Raw genomic sequence first — 12,492 nt, 5'->3', positions numbered from 1 at the left:
AACACTCCGTTCACTTGCATGGGCCTCCCGACTTCCGGCTGGGAATTCTTTTTCGATAATTGACCGTTGCTAAGCATATAATGACCGCTGTCAAGGAAAGTGGATTTTTTGCCTCTGATTCACGTCTTTGGTTAGCCTGGAAATCCAGACCCACATCTAGAAAGCTGTAGGGTCTGGCAACGAGTAATGGAACCAAGCATGGATTTGAAAATATCACTGCATGCAATTAAGAAGACATATAATAAGAATATAAGGGAAGACGTATCCAGACCAGTGGAGCTCAACAATAGATAAGACCCTTGGCGTATCCGGTCAGTCAAACAGAAACAAGCCATGTAATAACTGGGATAATGTATAGAACGTCGCCGGTCATTATCGAAGACACCTCCACTTCTAGTTCGAGTTCTATATATAATATCCCTTACACACAATATAGAATTATACAGATGTATATATGGCTCTATATATAGATTTATATATAACTATAAAAGTCTATAGCTAGCTTTGCAGATTAAGAATGTACATTATAGACTTAATTACATGTACATTTCTACTACTCTGTCGCCATTGTGATGTTTAATCTATTATTTATTATTTAACTTATCTGTGTTTTAAAGTTTATTTTTGTGTCCTGTACCTCCTCCTGATGTCCTGATCACACGGTAACCCCTCGTCCTCCCAGCTCACCACAGAACCCTCACCCTAACACCACACACTGCCTTCACCAGCCTCACCTGCCCAGGTGGTCCCACAGAGGCCCCGCCCTCCACCAGCCAGCCAATCAGAGGGCCACGGAGGCCTCCTCAGAGGACCTGCCGTCCTTTAATCAGTGGGCGGCGGTTCTCCTCCTGTTTACGTGTTTGCGGCCGATGTTTACGCTGTTGGTTATTTTAGCTTCATCTCAGCCTTAAATCTAACTGCTTCCCGATTGGTTCTGATGACGGGTGATGAGTGATGACGGGCCGTGCTGGTCACCGCAGGTTCCTCCTGTGTTAATGTTTATGTCTGTGACCGGAGATCTGTCGGGGCTCGGCTCCACCACCGGGACCCGTCCAGAGGGTGGAGGAGCAGCAGAACATCCCAGGGTGGAGGCTGGATGCTTTAGTCCTCAGTCTGGTCTGGTCTGGTCTGGTCTGGTTTGGTCTGGTCTGACCTGGTCAGTTCTAGTCTGGTCTGGTCTGGTCTGGAAGGATCTGGAAGGGTCTGGTCTGGTCTGCCCCACTCAGGTCCTCCTTCCTGGTCCTCAGCTGGCCTCCGTCAGGGTCCGGTCTGCGGAGTGAGGACCGTCAGAGGTAGCGACCCATGGGCACCCCGGTGGAGCACTGGGCTAAAGCGCGTACCATATAGGCACAGTCCTGAATGCAGCGACCCAGGATCGAATCCGGCCTGTGGTCATTTGCTGCATGTCCTCCCCTCTGTCTTCCACACTTTCCTCTCTATCTCTCTCTATAATAAAGCATGCAAAAAAAAAAAAATCTTTAGCGACCCCTCTGTGACCTTTGATCCCCACTAACCCTCAGCCTTCCATCAAAGCCCTGGGTGTTCCAGGAGGTCTCTGTCCCACGCCAACGTCCACCACCTGCACACCAACACACGGTTCATATTGAACCATTATTTAACCTGATAGTCTTAAGAAACTCCTTCTGATTCACCTTGATGGGATGGTGGAGATCTACAGGTCCTACAGTTGAGATCTAGAGGAGGTTTAGAGGAGATCTACAGGTCCTACAGTGGAGATCTAGAGGTTCTTCAGTGGAGATCTACAGGTCCAATAGTGGAGATCTAGTGGTTCCTCACTGGAGATCTAGAGGTTCTCCAGTGGATTTCTAGAGGTTCTATGGCAGCAGGATAGGATAAATACCTTCACTTCACTTTGCTCCGTCCTCTCTAAGTCAATATTTTCCCTGGACAGAAAAGCCTCCAGTCTGGCAAACACACAGAAGGTCCCATACAAGAGTTTCCAAATGGATGTGTGCATTTTGCTTAAACGTCCCAAACCTGATACTGTAGATTCGGAGGCCAAACCACCTTTTGTTTCATGTTCCACCAGCGGCTCCAGCCTCGCACCGCAAGCCTCTCTTCAAGGCTGCCCTGGAATACCAGCTCACCGCCCCCCCCTTCTCCTCCTCCTCCCCCACCCCCCCCTCTCAGAGAGAAGCTAAATGATGTTTTCATTTGTCAACCTCAGCTCCTTCCATCTGCCAGAACCTGGGGAGGAGCAGGAGGAAGAGGAGCAGGAGCTGGAGGAGGAGAGAGAGGAGGAGAATGAGGAGGAGAGGAGGGGGGGAGGAAGGGGAGGAGGAGCAGCAGGAAGAGGAGGAGGTGGGGAAGGAGCAGGATGAATCAGGAGTAACTGGAGCCTCTAAGAAGGATTGATAGAAGAGAGAGAGAGAGAGAGAGAGAGAGAGAGAGAGAGAGAGAGAGAGAGAGAGACAGAGAGAGAGAGAGAGAGAGACAGAGAGACAGAGAGAGATGGGGGTGTGTAGAGAGAGGGAGAGAGTGACAGACCACCCCTACACCATTCCCCTGGGATGGGAGTGGGGGGGTGTTGTTGGTCCACTACCCTATACACTCAGAGACACCAGGCTGCACTGGTATGTACCAGACGTACCGCACACACACACACACACACACACACGCACACACACACACACACACACACACACACACACACGCGTATCTCTGATCCTGGCTGATTGGTTCCTTCCTCTGGGGCGGCACTGGTCCACACCCCTCCCTGGGAAACAAGGGCTGGTTCAGTCTGGTCTGGTCTGGTCTGGTCTGATCTGGTCTGTTCTGGTCTGGTCTAGTCTGGTCTGGTCTGGTCCGGTCCAGTTTGGTCTGGGTTTTAAATGGTTCCCTCAATGTCAGTTCTCCAGTGTTCTCCAATGTGTAAGGTTCTCCAGTGTTCTCCAGTGTGTAAGGTTCTCCAGTGTGTAAGGTTCTCCAGTGTTCTCCAATGTGTAAGGTTCTCCAGTGTTCTCCAGTGTGTAAGGTTCTCCAATGTGTAAGGTTCTCCAGTGTTCTCCAGTGTGTAAGGTTCTCCAGTGTTCTCCAGTGTGTGGTTCTCCAGTGTTCTCCAGTGTGTAAGGTTCTCCAGTGTTATGCTGTGTTATCCTATGCGTGGTTTTCTATCTCTGATGTATTTTACATATTTTAGACACTGACACATGCTTCTTGAAACCAGACCGACACACACACACACACACACACACAGAAACCTTCACCAAGCCAGTTTCATTTGAACTTCTGGACTAATGTAGGAGATATTTAGTGGTCGGTTCTTCAGTGAAGCATTCAGTACACGTATGTATATTTATGTGGTGTGTGTGTGTGTGTGTGTGTCTGTGTGTGTATAGTGTGTTTCTTTGTGTCTTTTTAATAGTGTTTACTTTCGAGTTGAGTGATTTTCTCGGTTAAACGATGGAAACCAGAGCTGGAGGAATTGAGAGGAACTGGGAGTTTTCGGGGGTTCTCAGGACTCTGAAGCTACGGGTCTGACCCGAGAGAGAGAGAGAGTGAAAGAGAGAGATAGAGAGAAAGAGAGAGAGAGAGAGAGAGAGAGAGAGAGAGAGAGAGAGAGAACCTGACCCCACCTGGTTCTCACACTTCCCAGTTCTGTCCTGGTTCTTGTGGTTAGTAACCTGTTTGTTAAAATACACATTACAACTTTCGACAAAGGTTCTTGAATCTTGGTTTTCCTATTCTGTTTCATGAACTGGGTCATTGGAATCATCATTGGAATGGTATCAATGGAAATAATCAACTGCCATTCATGGCAATAATCTAAATGAAAGATATAAACTCAAAGTAATAACTCTGGAAAGAGGGGTTCATGGTGGCTGTAGAACGGCCTGTCCCTGTGTGAGCAAAGTTATGTTGAGTTAAACGTAAAGTTAACGTTGGTTATGTTAAGTTAAACATGACACTGTGGCGCTGTGTTCTGGGTTCCAGCAGGCAGCCAGCTGCTGACATCAGACCAACAGCCAATCAGATGAGCAGGAGAGGAAGGGAAGGGTCTCCATGGAGACCTCTCCTCCAGGGGTCTGGGGACCAGTGTGTCAGACCGCCTCAGGGTGTCATGCAGAGAGATTCTCAGGAAACAAGAATGATGGAACTGGTGTCGGCTGGTGTTTCATTCTTTTTATTATTTAAGGTGTACATATGCGAGACACTGCTTTCAGAGACCTGGACTACAGTCGTGTTCTCGCTCTCCATCCTCCCAGATCTCAACACCTCAGAGAGCGTTTCACACTTAAGTCTTTTTTTAAACCCCATTTATAAAAAACAAAACAAGAAGGTCCAGCCAGGGATTAATCCTTCTACAGGAGATCTGATCTTCACAGGTCACTCTCCGCCAGATCAGGTTCTGGTCTGCAGACCCTCCGTGGATCAGGTTCTGGTCTGCTGGCATCTGGTGTTCGGACCCCTGCTGGGGTCTGGTCTGCGGACCCCTGCTGTGTTCTGCTCCGTCGTCACGCCTCCACCAGAACAGGACCCCGGCAACCAGGCAATGGGGGGGGGGGGGGTATATCTAATGTTTATGTACATCAACACTGGCAGGACAACTCTGTACATGTGACACACAGCGAGACAGTGGGAGCACACCTGCAGCACACAACGCATATACAGACGCACTCAAACACAACAACAGGAACCTCCCACACATCTTCCCCATCACTGGAATCCCCTCCTCTAACATCATCATCAATACAAACAATCAGAGAAAAAAGACGCCCAAAAAAGTATAAAATAATTTAAAATCTCTCGTGGAATACGTACTGGAGTATGCAGAGAGAGAACCTGTACAGAGGAGGAGCAGGGAGGAGGAGGAGAGAGGAGGAGGAGGAGAAGGGAGGAGCAGGGAGGAGGAGGAGCATGGAGGAGCAGGGAGGAGGAGGAAGGAGAAGTGAGGATGATGTAGCCATAGAAAGAAGCAAGGATCATGCAGCTACTTAAGAGCAGGGAATAGGTTGTTCTCTCTCCTCCTCCTCCTCCTCTTCGTCAAAGCACCTTGAACTCAAACTACCACGATGAAAAGTCAACTGAAACACAGAGGCTGAAGTCTCTCTCTCCAAATGAGTCCCATAGTCAGTCTGTATACACTCCTTAGTAGAATATCACTTAGAGTTAAATAAACGTAATCCATATATATTTATATATTTATAATAGATTTCCTCTGGCCGCCGCCGCCGCAGCCCTTAGCAGTACTTGCGGGTCTTGACCAGCTTGCTCTGGTACTTGACGGCATGCCCGCTGTGGCCGACCACATACACGTCCAGCAGGTAGGTCTTTCCCGGCTCCAGGCCCGTGATGGTCTCCGTGGTGACCGCCTTCTGCAGGTTGGGGCTGCTGAAGAACTTGCAGAGCACCTTCTCTGCCTTCCTGCGGCCCTCTGGCCCGGCGCACTGGTTCTGCTGGCGCCGGCGCTGCTCCTCGCCGTAGCCCTCCTCCACCTCCCGGCGGTAGACGCAGTACTTGTTGCGGTCCTGCGTGCCCAGCCAGGCCACGGTGGCGGAGGAGCAGGTGCGCAGCTTGTCGAAGGCCTTGATGCGCGTGTCCTCGGGCAGCGAGGGGAAGGGCTGCTTGCTGCTGGGCTTGCTGGTGGCCAGGACCTTCAGTGTGGACGCGCCCTTCCGGCTGCCCCGCAGGCGGATCACGTACTTGGCCTTGGGCTTCCCCCTCAGGGTGAACTGCCGGACCCCCTCCACGCTCTGGGACAGGACCAGCTTGTCATCGCGCCGCACCTGCACCTGAACGCTGTCCAGGCAGGCGTGGACGAAGAGTGTCACGCGCTGGTGGGACGACACCGGGGCGAAGCGTAGGAACTTGCTGCCCTTCCTCTTGATGAAGACGTCGGTGACGCGGCCATCCTTCAGCTCCAGGGTCTTGGGCCGCGCCTCCTCCTTGGTGCGGGCGAAGGTGCCCACGTAGGCGGTGCTGGTGTTGGTGGCGGAGTTGACGGCGAACACGTCGAAGTAGAACTGCGTGTCGGGCTTGAGGTCGGACACGGTGTACAGGTTCTTGTTGCCGATGCACACCTTCACCATGTCCGCCGCCTTGGGCCGGCCCGCCGGGTAGCGGGGCATCTTGTTCCCGGTGAAGCCGCGGTCCCGGCTCAGGTCGTTGTCCGACGGCACAAAGCCAAAGTGGGCAAAGTCGAAGGGGCTGAAGTCGCGGCCGGGCTTGGGCGCGGGCATGAAGGTGTCGTCGGCGCTGAGCTTGGCCTCGGCAGCGCACATGCTCTTGAAGTTGTGCTCCTTGTTGATGATAAGGCAGTACTGCACAGGCTGGCCCATCAGCACCCCGGTGGGGGTGGGCTTCCAGGCCAGCGTGACGGTGGTGCGGCCCAGCGCCGTGACGTCCACGCGGGGGTCGTAGGGCAAGGTGGGGTAGGGCTGGTCAGACTCGGGCGTAGTGGTGGCGTACACCTTCAGGGTGCTGTCCTTCTCGGTGCAGAGCACCTCCAGCTGGTATAGGCCGGAGGGGGTGCTGCCCGCCACGTAGGCCTCCACGTCGTTGCCCTTGTAGCTGAACAGCTCCGTCCCCTCCTCCGCCACCGGCACCTGCTGCTGCTGCTTCTGCTGCTCCAGGGGCTCGGGCCGACCTGCACACACACACAGGATTGTTACTGGGACTGGGACTGGAGGTACTGGTACTGGTACTAGTGCTGGTAGTGGTACTAGTACTGGTACTTGAGGTACTGGTACTGGTACTGGAGGTACTGCTACTAGTGCTGGTGCTGGTACTGGAACTGGTACTGGAGGTACTTTTACTGGTAATGGTAATGGTACAAGAGGCCAGGTGGAGGAACTGGTACTAGTACTGGTAATGGTACTCTATCATCTCACTCTCTATCATCTCACTCTCTAGGAAACAAACACTAGTCTGTCTGTGTGTCTCTCTGCGTGTGTGTGTGTGTGTGTGTGTGTGTGTGTGTGTGTGTGTGTGTCGTGGTTAGCACCAGGGCACCAGATGACAGGCCGCTTCATGCAGACGTTCTAAGTGGCCCGACTAGACAGCCTGACTACGGCTAATTAAGACACACACACATCAGGGCCCTGGTGTGTGTGTGTGTGTGTGTGTGTGTGTGTGTGTGTCAGCTCCGCCCACCTGAGGCCTCCCCACTGGACTCCTCCGGGAGCTCCTGCAGCGTCAGCCTCCACTCCAAGGGGGCGTCGCACGGCGTCACAGTGACTGACAGCGGCGTGTTGTCCTCCTCCACCACAAAGTAGTACCTGGCCAATCACAGGAGGGGAGACGATACCACTTAGCCAATCACAGGAGGGGACACGAGATCACTTAGCCAATCACAGGAGGGGACACCAATACTTAGCCAATCACAGGAGGGGACAGAACACCTCTGAATTTCTCTGTTTTTCGTTGTATGTCAGCCAATCACAGACAAGAAAGATATCTCATCAGTCTACAGCCACGCTACACACTATATTAGTGACTCCTCTCTCTCTCCCTCACTCTCTTTCCCTCTCCCTCCCTCTCCTTCTCCCAATCCCTCCCTCCCTCTCTCTCTCTCTCTCCCAATCCCCCCGTCTCTCTCCCTCTCCCTCCGTCTCTCTCCATAAGTAATAAGGCGTCTCATTAAGTATTTATCCCCCATCAGAGTGTGTGTTTCAGTGTCTGATGGCTGAGATCTGTTTACATCTGCAGGTCCATTATCAGGTCCAGAGCCGGTCATCAGGACGGCCATTAGAGGCAGGAGGCATGGAGATACCAAGGAACACCTGCCAGCTACTTCATGGAGGAACAATGGATGTTCACGCTGCTGTGGAACCTCCTAGAGCTGCTGAGGAACCTCCTAGAGCTGCTGTGGATTCACAAAGCCCTTGTCATATTTAGTAATATGACCTGTCTACCGCTCAAAGAAAGAAAAGGTAATCTCAATGTATTCCGGTAGTCTCTCTCTCTCAGTCCCTGACACACCAGAACCTCAGCTCTCCACTTTGTCCTCAGCCTCTAGAGGAGATGGAGGTCAGAACCTCAGCTCAGCTCTCAGCCTCTCTGGAGGAGGAGGAGGTCAGCTCTCAGCCTCTAGAGGAGATGGAAGTCAGAACCTCAGCTCAGCTCTCAGAATCTCTGGAGGAGGAGGAGGAGGAGGAGGAGGAGGAGGAGGAGGAGGAGGAGGAGGAGGAGGAGGGATTACCTTTTGGGCGTGTCCCTGAACAGGTATCCGCTGATCTCGGCCCCGTCGGGGATGACGGACGAGTCATGGAACAACGTCTGGTCTCTGATCTGCATCTGGAACAGCCCCTCGTCCCGCGTGGGCAGCTTCTGGGCCAGTGCCCCCATGCCCACGAGCAAGGATAGGACCGCCGCCCAACCGGCAACCCTTCCACACGGTCTCATTCTGTAGGGAAACAACACAGAGACACAGAGCTTAGAACACAGAGACACAGAGCTTAGAACCAGAGACACAGAGCTTAGAACCAGAGACACATAGCTTAGAACCAGAGACACAGAGCTTAGAACCAAAGACACAGAGCTTAGAACACAGAGACACAGAGCTTAGAACCAGAGACACAGATCTTAGAACACAGAGACACAGAGCTTAGAACCAGAGACACAGAGCTTAGAACCAGAGACACAGAGCTTAGAACACAGAGACACAGGGCTTAGAACATGAGATGCCTTGGGACAGCTTGAGGACAGACTTGAGGACTACAGAAATAAAATCGTCCCAGAACTCAACAGCCATGAGGTTGTGATGGTTCCTCCTGATTAAAACCAGAATGGACGGAGCAGAGACACAAAGAACCCAACAGATAACATGAGGACCTGAGATTGACTAGAGAGAGGAGGTCACCGCATGGAGGGGGTGAGGACCAGAGTGAAGCCAGGAAGAGGCCGTCTCCACAACACAATCTTCGACCTCCAGGGACCCATCAGCCAGAGTCAATAGTGTTCTACAAACAGGTCATATGAGGAGCAGGAGGAGCAGCAGGAGGAGGAGGAGCAGGAGGAGAGGAGTAGCAGGAGGGGGAGGAGAGGTGGAGGAGAAGGAGCAGGAGGAGAGGAGGAGCAGGAGGAGGAGGAGAGGCGGAGGAGGAGGAGAAGGGGGAGGAGGAATAGGAGGAGGAGCAGGAGCAGAAGGAGGAGGAGGGGAGTAGGAGGGGGAGGAGGAGGGGGAGCAGGAGCAGGAGGGGGAGGACGAGGAGGAGGAGCAAGAGCATGAGGAGGAGGAGGTGATGTCCGTGCGGAGGAGATGCAAGCGTATTCATGTCCATTGATTTGAGCACATTGATCGTCTCTGATAGCGCAGCCAAATCCCTGGTGATTTCATCAGGCTAATGATGGAGGATTAGCCAGATACTTTACTGCCAGTTACTGGGAGGCTGTCCTTTAAATGACCCTCTCCCCTCTCTCCTCTCCCTCTCTCCCCTTTCCCCCCTCTCCCCTTTCTCCCCTCTCCCCTCTCCCTCTCTCCCCTCTCCCTCTCTCCCCTCTCTCCCCTCTCCCCCTTCTCCCCCCTCTCCCCTCTCCCCCCTCTCTCTCTCTCCCCCCTCTCCCCTCTCCCCTCTCCCCCCTCTCCCTCTCTCCCCTCTCCCCCCTCTCCCTCTCCCTCTATCCCCTCTCTCCCCTCTCCCTCTCTCCCCTCTCCCTCTCTCCCCTCTCCCTCCTCCCTCCCATTCGCCCCTGTCTCGTCTCTTTCGACGTCCTGAGGGGACAGACCCCAGACCCTCCTGATGGGACAGACCCCAGACCCTCCTGATGGGACAGACCCCAGACCCTCCTGATGGGACAGACCCCAGACCCTCCTGATGGGACAGACCCTCCTGATGGGACAGACCCCAGACCCTCCTGATGGGACAGACCCCAGACCCTCCTGGGGTCCGTCCCCTCAGGAGGAGCTCGGTTCTCTCGTCCTGAGCCGGGTTCTGTTCTTCCGGAACGAGTCAGAGTATCTCTCCGTCTCTGTCTGTACCACACGTCGCTGAAAGCCGGCCCGCGCTGCACTGGGAGCCACTGGGAGCCACTGGGAGCCGTGTGCACACCGACGTTCTCACGCCAAGCCGCTCGCCACAACACGACATTAAAGCAGCCGGCATCTGGAAGGCGTAGAGCTGAGGTTGGTAGATTAGAGGCAGAAGCCTCAGCCTCGATCGGAGGTAATTTCAAGGCGAGGTTCGGCCGCAGTCGTGTCAACTTTGTTTTGCTGCTGCTTTCCATTTGGTGTCGTCCACGGTTACTGCAGTACTGAGCGGAACGGAGCTAGTAAAACATACTCTGTGAATGGAAACTGGGGTTTGTGAGGGCGGTTCTGCGGCCGGGGCTTGTGGGGGGGGGGGGGGGGGGGGTTGTGAGAGGGACTGCTCCTCTGAACCGGGTCAACAGCGCAGCCATCCCCCGGTTCTAAACAGAGGTTCCTCTGCTCGCGGACCAGATTCTAGTCTCTGAACGTCTACAAAAGGTTGCTGCGATTTCTCAGTTCCAGAATGGACAGGATTCACGTTCTGTAACTTTCTAAAGATTTGACCGTGGTCACTTCAACGGGACATCACTGCCTCAAACTATCCTCAAACTACCAGTCTGTCCCTCAAACTACCAGTCTGTCTCTCAAACTACCAGTCTGTCTCTCAAGCTACCAGTCTGTCCCTCAAACTACCAGTCTGCCTCTCAAACTACCAGTCTGTCTCTCAAGCTACCGGTCTGTCCCTCAAACTACCAGTGTGTCTTTAATACCAGTGTGTCTGTCCTTACTCCCACTCTGTCCTGACCTCTGAGAATCGCCAGTCAGACGAGTGATGAGGACATGAACCGCTGTTCACCACTTCACCACATGAAGTATCACCATCAATTATCCATCAATTATCCATCAATACCAATACCAATACCAATACCAATATCAATACCAATATCAATACCAATATCCAGAGTCATCTGACATCTGGAGAGAGAGAGAACAAGAGAGAGAGTGAGCAGGAGAGCGAGAGAAGGGAAGGATGGATAGGGAGAGAACGAGAGAGAGAGAGGGGGAGAGATAGAGTGAGCGGAATTAAGTGAGAGAGAACGAGGTGAGAGAGAGCGAGGGAAATAAAGGGAGAGTGATAGAGAGAGAGAGCGAGGGAGACAGGAGAGAGGTGTGAGTATGAGGGTAAGGCATGTGACCATGTTGTTGCTGAACATCAAACATGGAGACCACCTCAGTGAGCAGACCGTCTCCTGAGGAGGTAGAGCTCATAGCTAGAGTCAGGGTTCTCCTCACTACAGTTCCTCGTTAGGATGTGGTTCTAATAGTTCTATAGGCGGCATGTGGCTCAGGAGGTAGAGCGGGTTGGCTGGTAACCGGAAGGTTGATAGTTCGATCCCTGGCTCCTCCTAGCTGAGTGTCGAGGTGTCCCCTGAGTGAGACGCCTCACCCTGACTGCTCCTGACGAGCTGGCGGTCGCCCTGTGTAGCTGACTACGCTGTCGGTGTGTGAATGTGTGTATGAATGGGTGAATGTGAGGCAGTATTGTAAAGCGCTTTCAGTGGCCGCTGGTTAGAGAAGCTCGGTATAAATGCAGACCGTTTACTCATCTTCAAACGCGTCCACGAGACTCGTTAAGCTAATGGCCGTCGCTTCTCAATCATAGGAATAAAACGCTGCCTGGATCAAACCGTGAGAGATGTCGCCTAGACGACAGGTAAACACAGTGCCAGCCAAAAGAGACTCCCAGCAATCTTCCTCCTCCTCCCTACCCCTCCCCCTCCCCTACTCCTCCCTCCTCCCTGACCGCTCCCCTGCTCCTCTCTCCCTACTCCTCCCCCTCCTCCTCTTCCTCCTCCTTCTCCTCTTTCTCCTCCTCCCCTCCCCTCCCCTCCTCCTTCTCCTCCTCCGTGAGTGTGTGTGTGGGAATGTGTGTGTTTGTGTGGGTATGTGTGCGTGTGTGAGTGTGTTTGGGAGTGTGTGTGTGTGTGTGTGTGTGTGTGTGTGTGTGTGTGTTTGTGTGTGTGTTGCCCTCCAAACAATGAAAGGCTGAATGATCCGTCACAAAGTCCCTCACTCTGTCATCCACACCCCCGCACCGCAGGGGACCCTGCCCCACCAGGGGGAGAGGAGGTCAGCCTCCACCCTCCTCCTCTGACCCCTACCTCCACCTCCTCCTCCTCCACCTCCTCCATCTCACCTCCACCCTCCACCTCATCCACCTCCAGCTCTACCTCCTCCATCTCACCTCCACCCTCCACCTCATCCACCTCCAGCTCTACCTCCTCCATCTCACCTCCACCCTCCACCTCCACCTCCTCCACCCTTCACCTCCATCTCCACCCCTCCACCCTCCTGGGGTGGGGGTCCATTGGAGGAGGTGGGGGGTGAGCCTCAGATTAGCACGCGACAAATTAGCCTTTCACATGTATAGAGGGGGAGGGGAGGGGCCTGGGAACCACCCCCCTCCTCCCCCCTCCCCCCCACCACCACCAAGGATGAGGGACGCGTGGGAATGAGCTAGTGGGAGATTTGTGTGTGTGTGTGTGTGTGTGTGTGTGTGTGTG

The 12,492-nt window shown here is 53.6% G+C and overlaps 1 protein-coding gene across 1 annotated transcript in view; it reads right to left on the bottom strand.

The window, feature by feature from the left end:
* Nucleotides 1-4,211: 4,211 nt before the first annotated feature.
* Nucleotides 4,212-12,492, bottom strand: part of ndnf (neuron-derived neurotrophic factor) — a 9,410-nt gene continuing 1,129 nt past the window's right edge. The window contains exons 2-4 of the mRNA XM_084473099.1: nt 8,162-8,365; nt 7,114-7,238; nt 4,212-6,607 (exon numbers count right to left, since the gene is read on the bottom strand). Coding sequence (XP_084329225.1) covers nt 5,202-6,607; nt 7,114-7,238; nt 8,162-8,364 — 1,734 coding nt within the window. The 5' untranslated portion in view covers nt 8,365 and the 3' untranslated portion in view covers nt 4,212-5,201. The remainder of the gene's footprint in view (nt 6,608-7,113; nt 7,239-8,161; nt 8,366-12,492) is intronic.

Source organism: Micromesistius poutassou (genome assembly GCF_964030765.1).
Source record: "Micromesistius poutassou genome assembly, chromosome: 9".
Classification (NCBI taxonomy): domain Eukaryota; kingdom Metazoa; phylum Chordata; class Actinopteri; order Gadiformes; family Gadidae; genus Micromesistius; species Micromesistius poutassou.
Note: the sequence above shows the minus strand (reverse complement) of the source record. Positions and strands in the feature narration are given on the sequence as shown.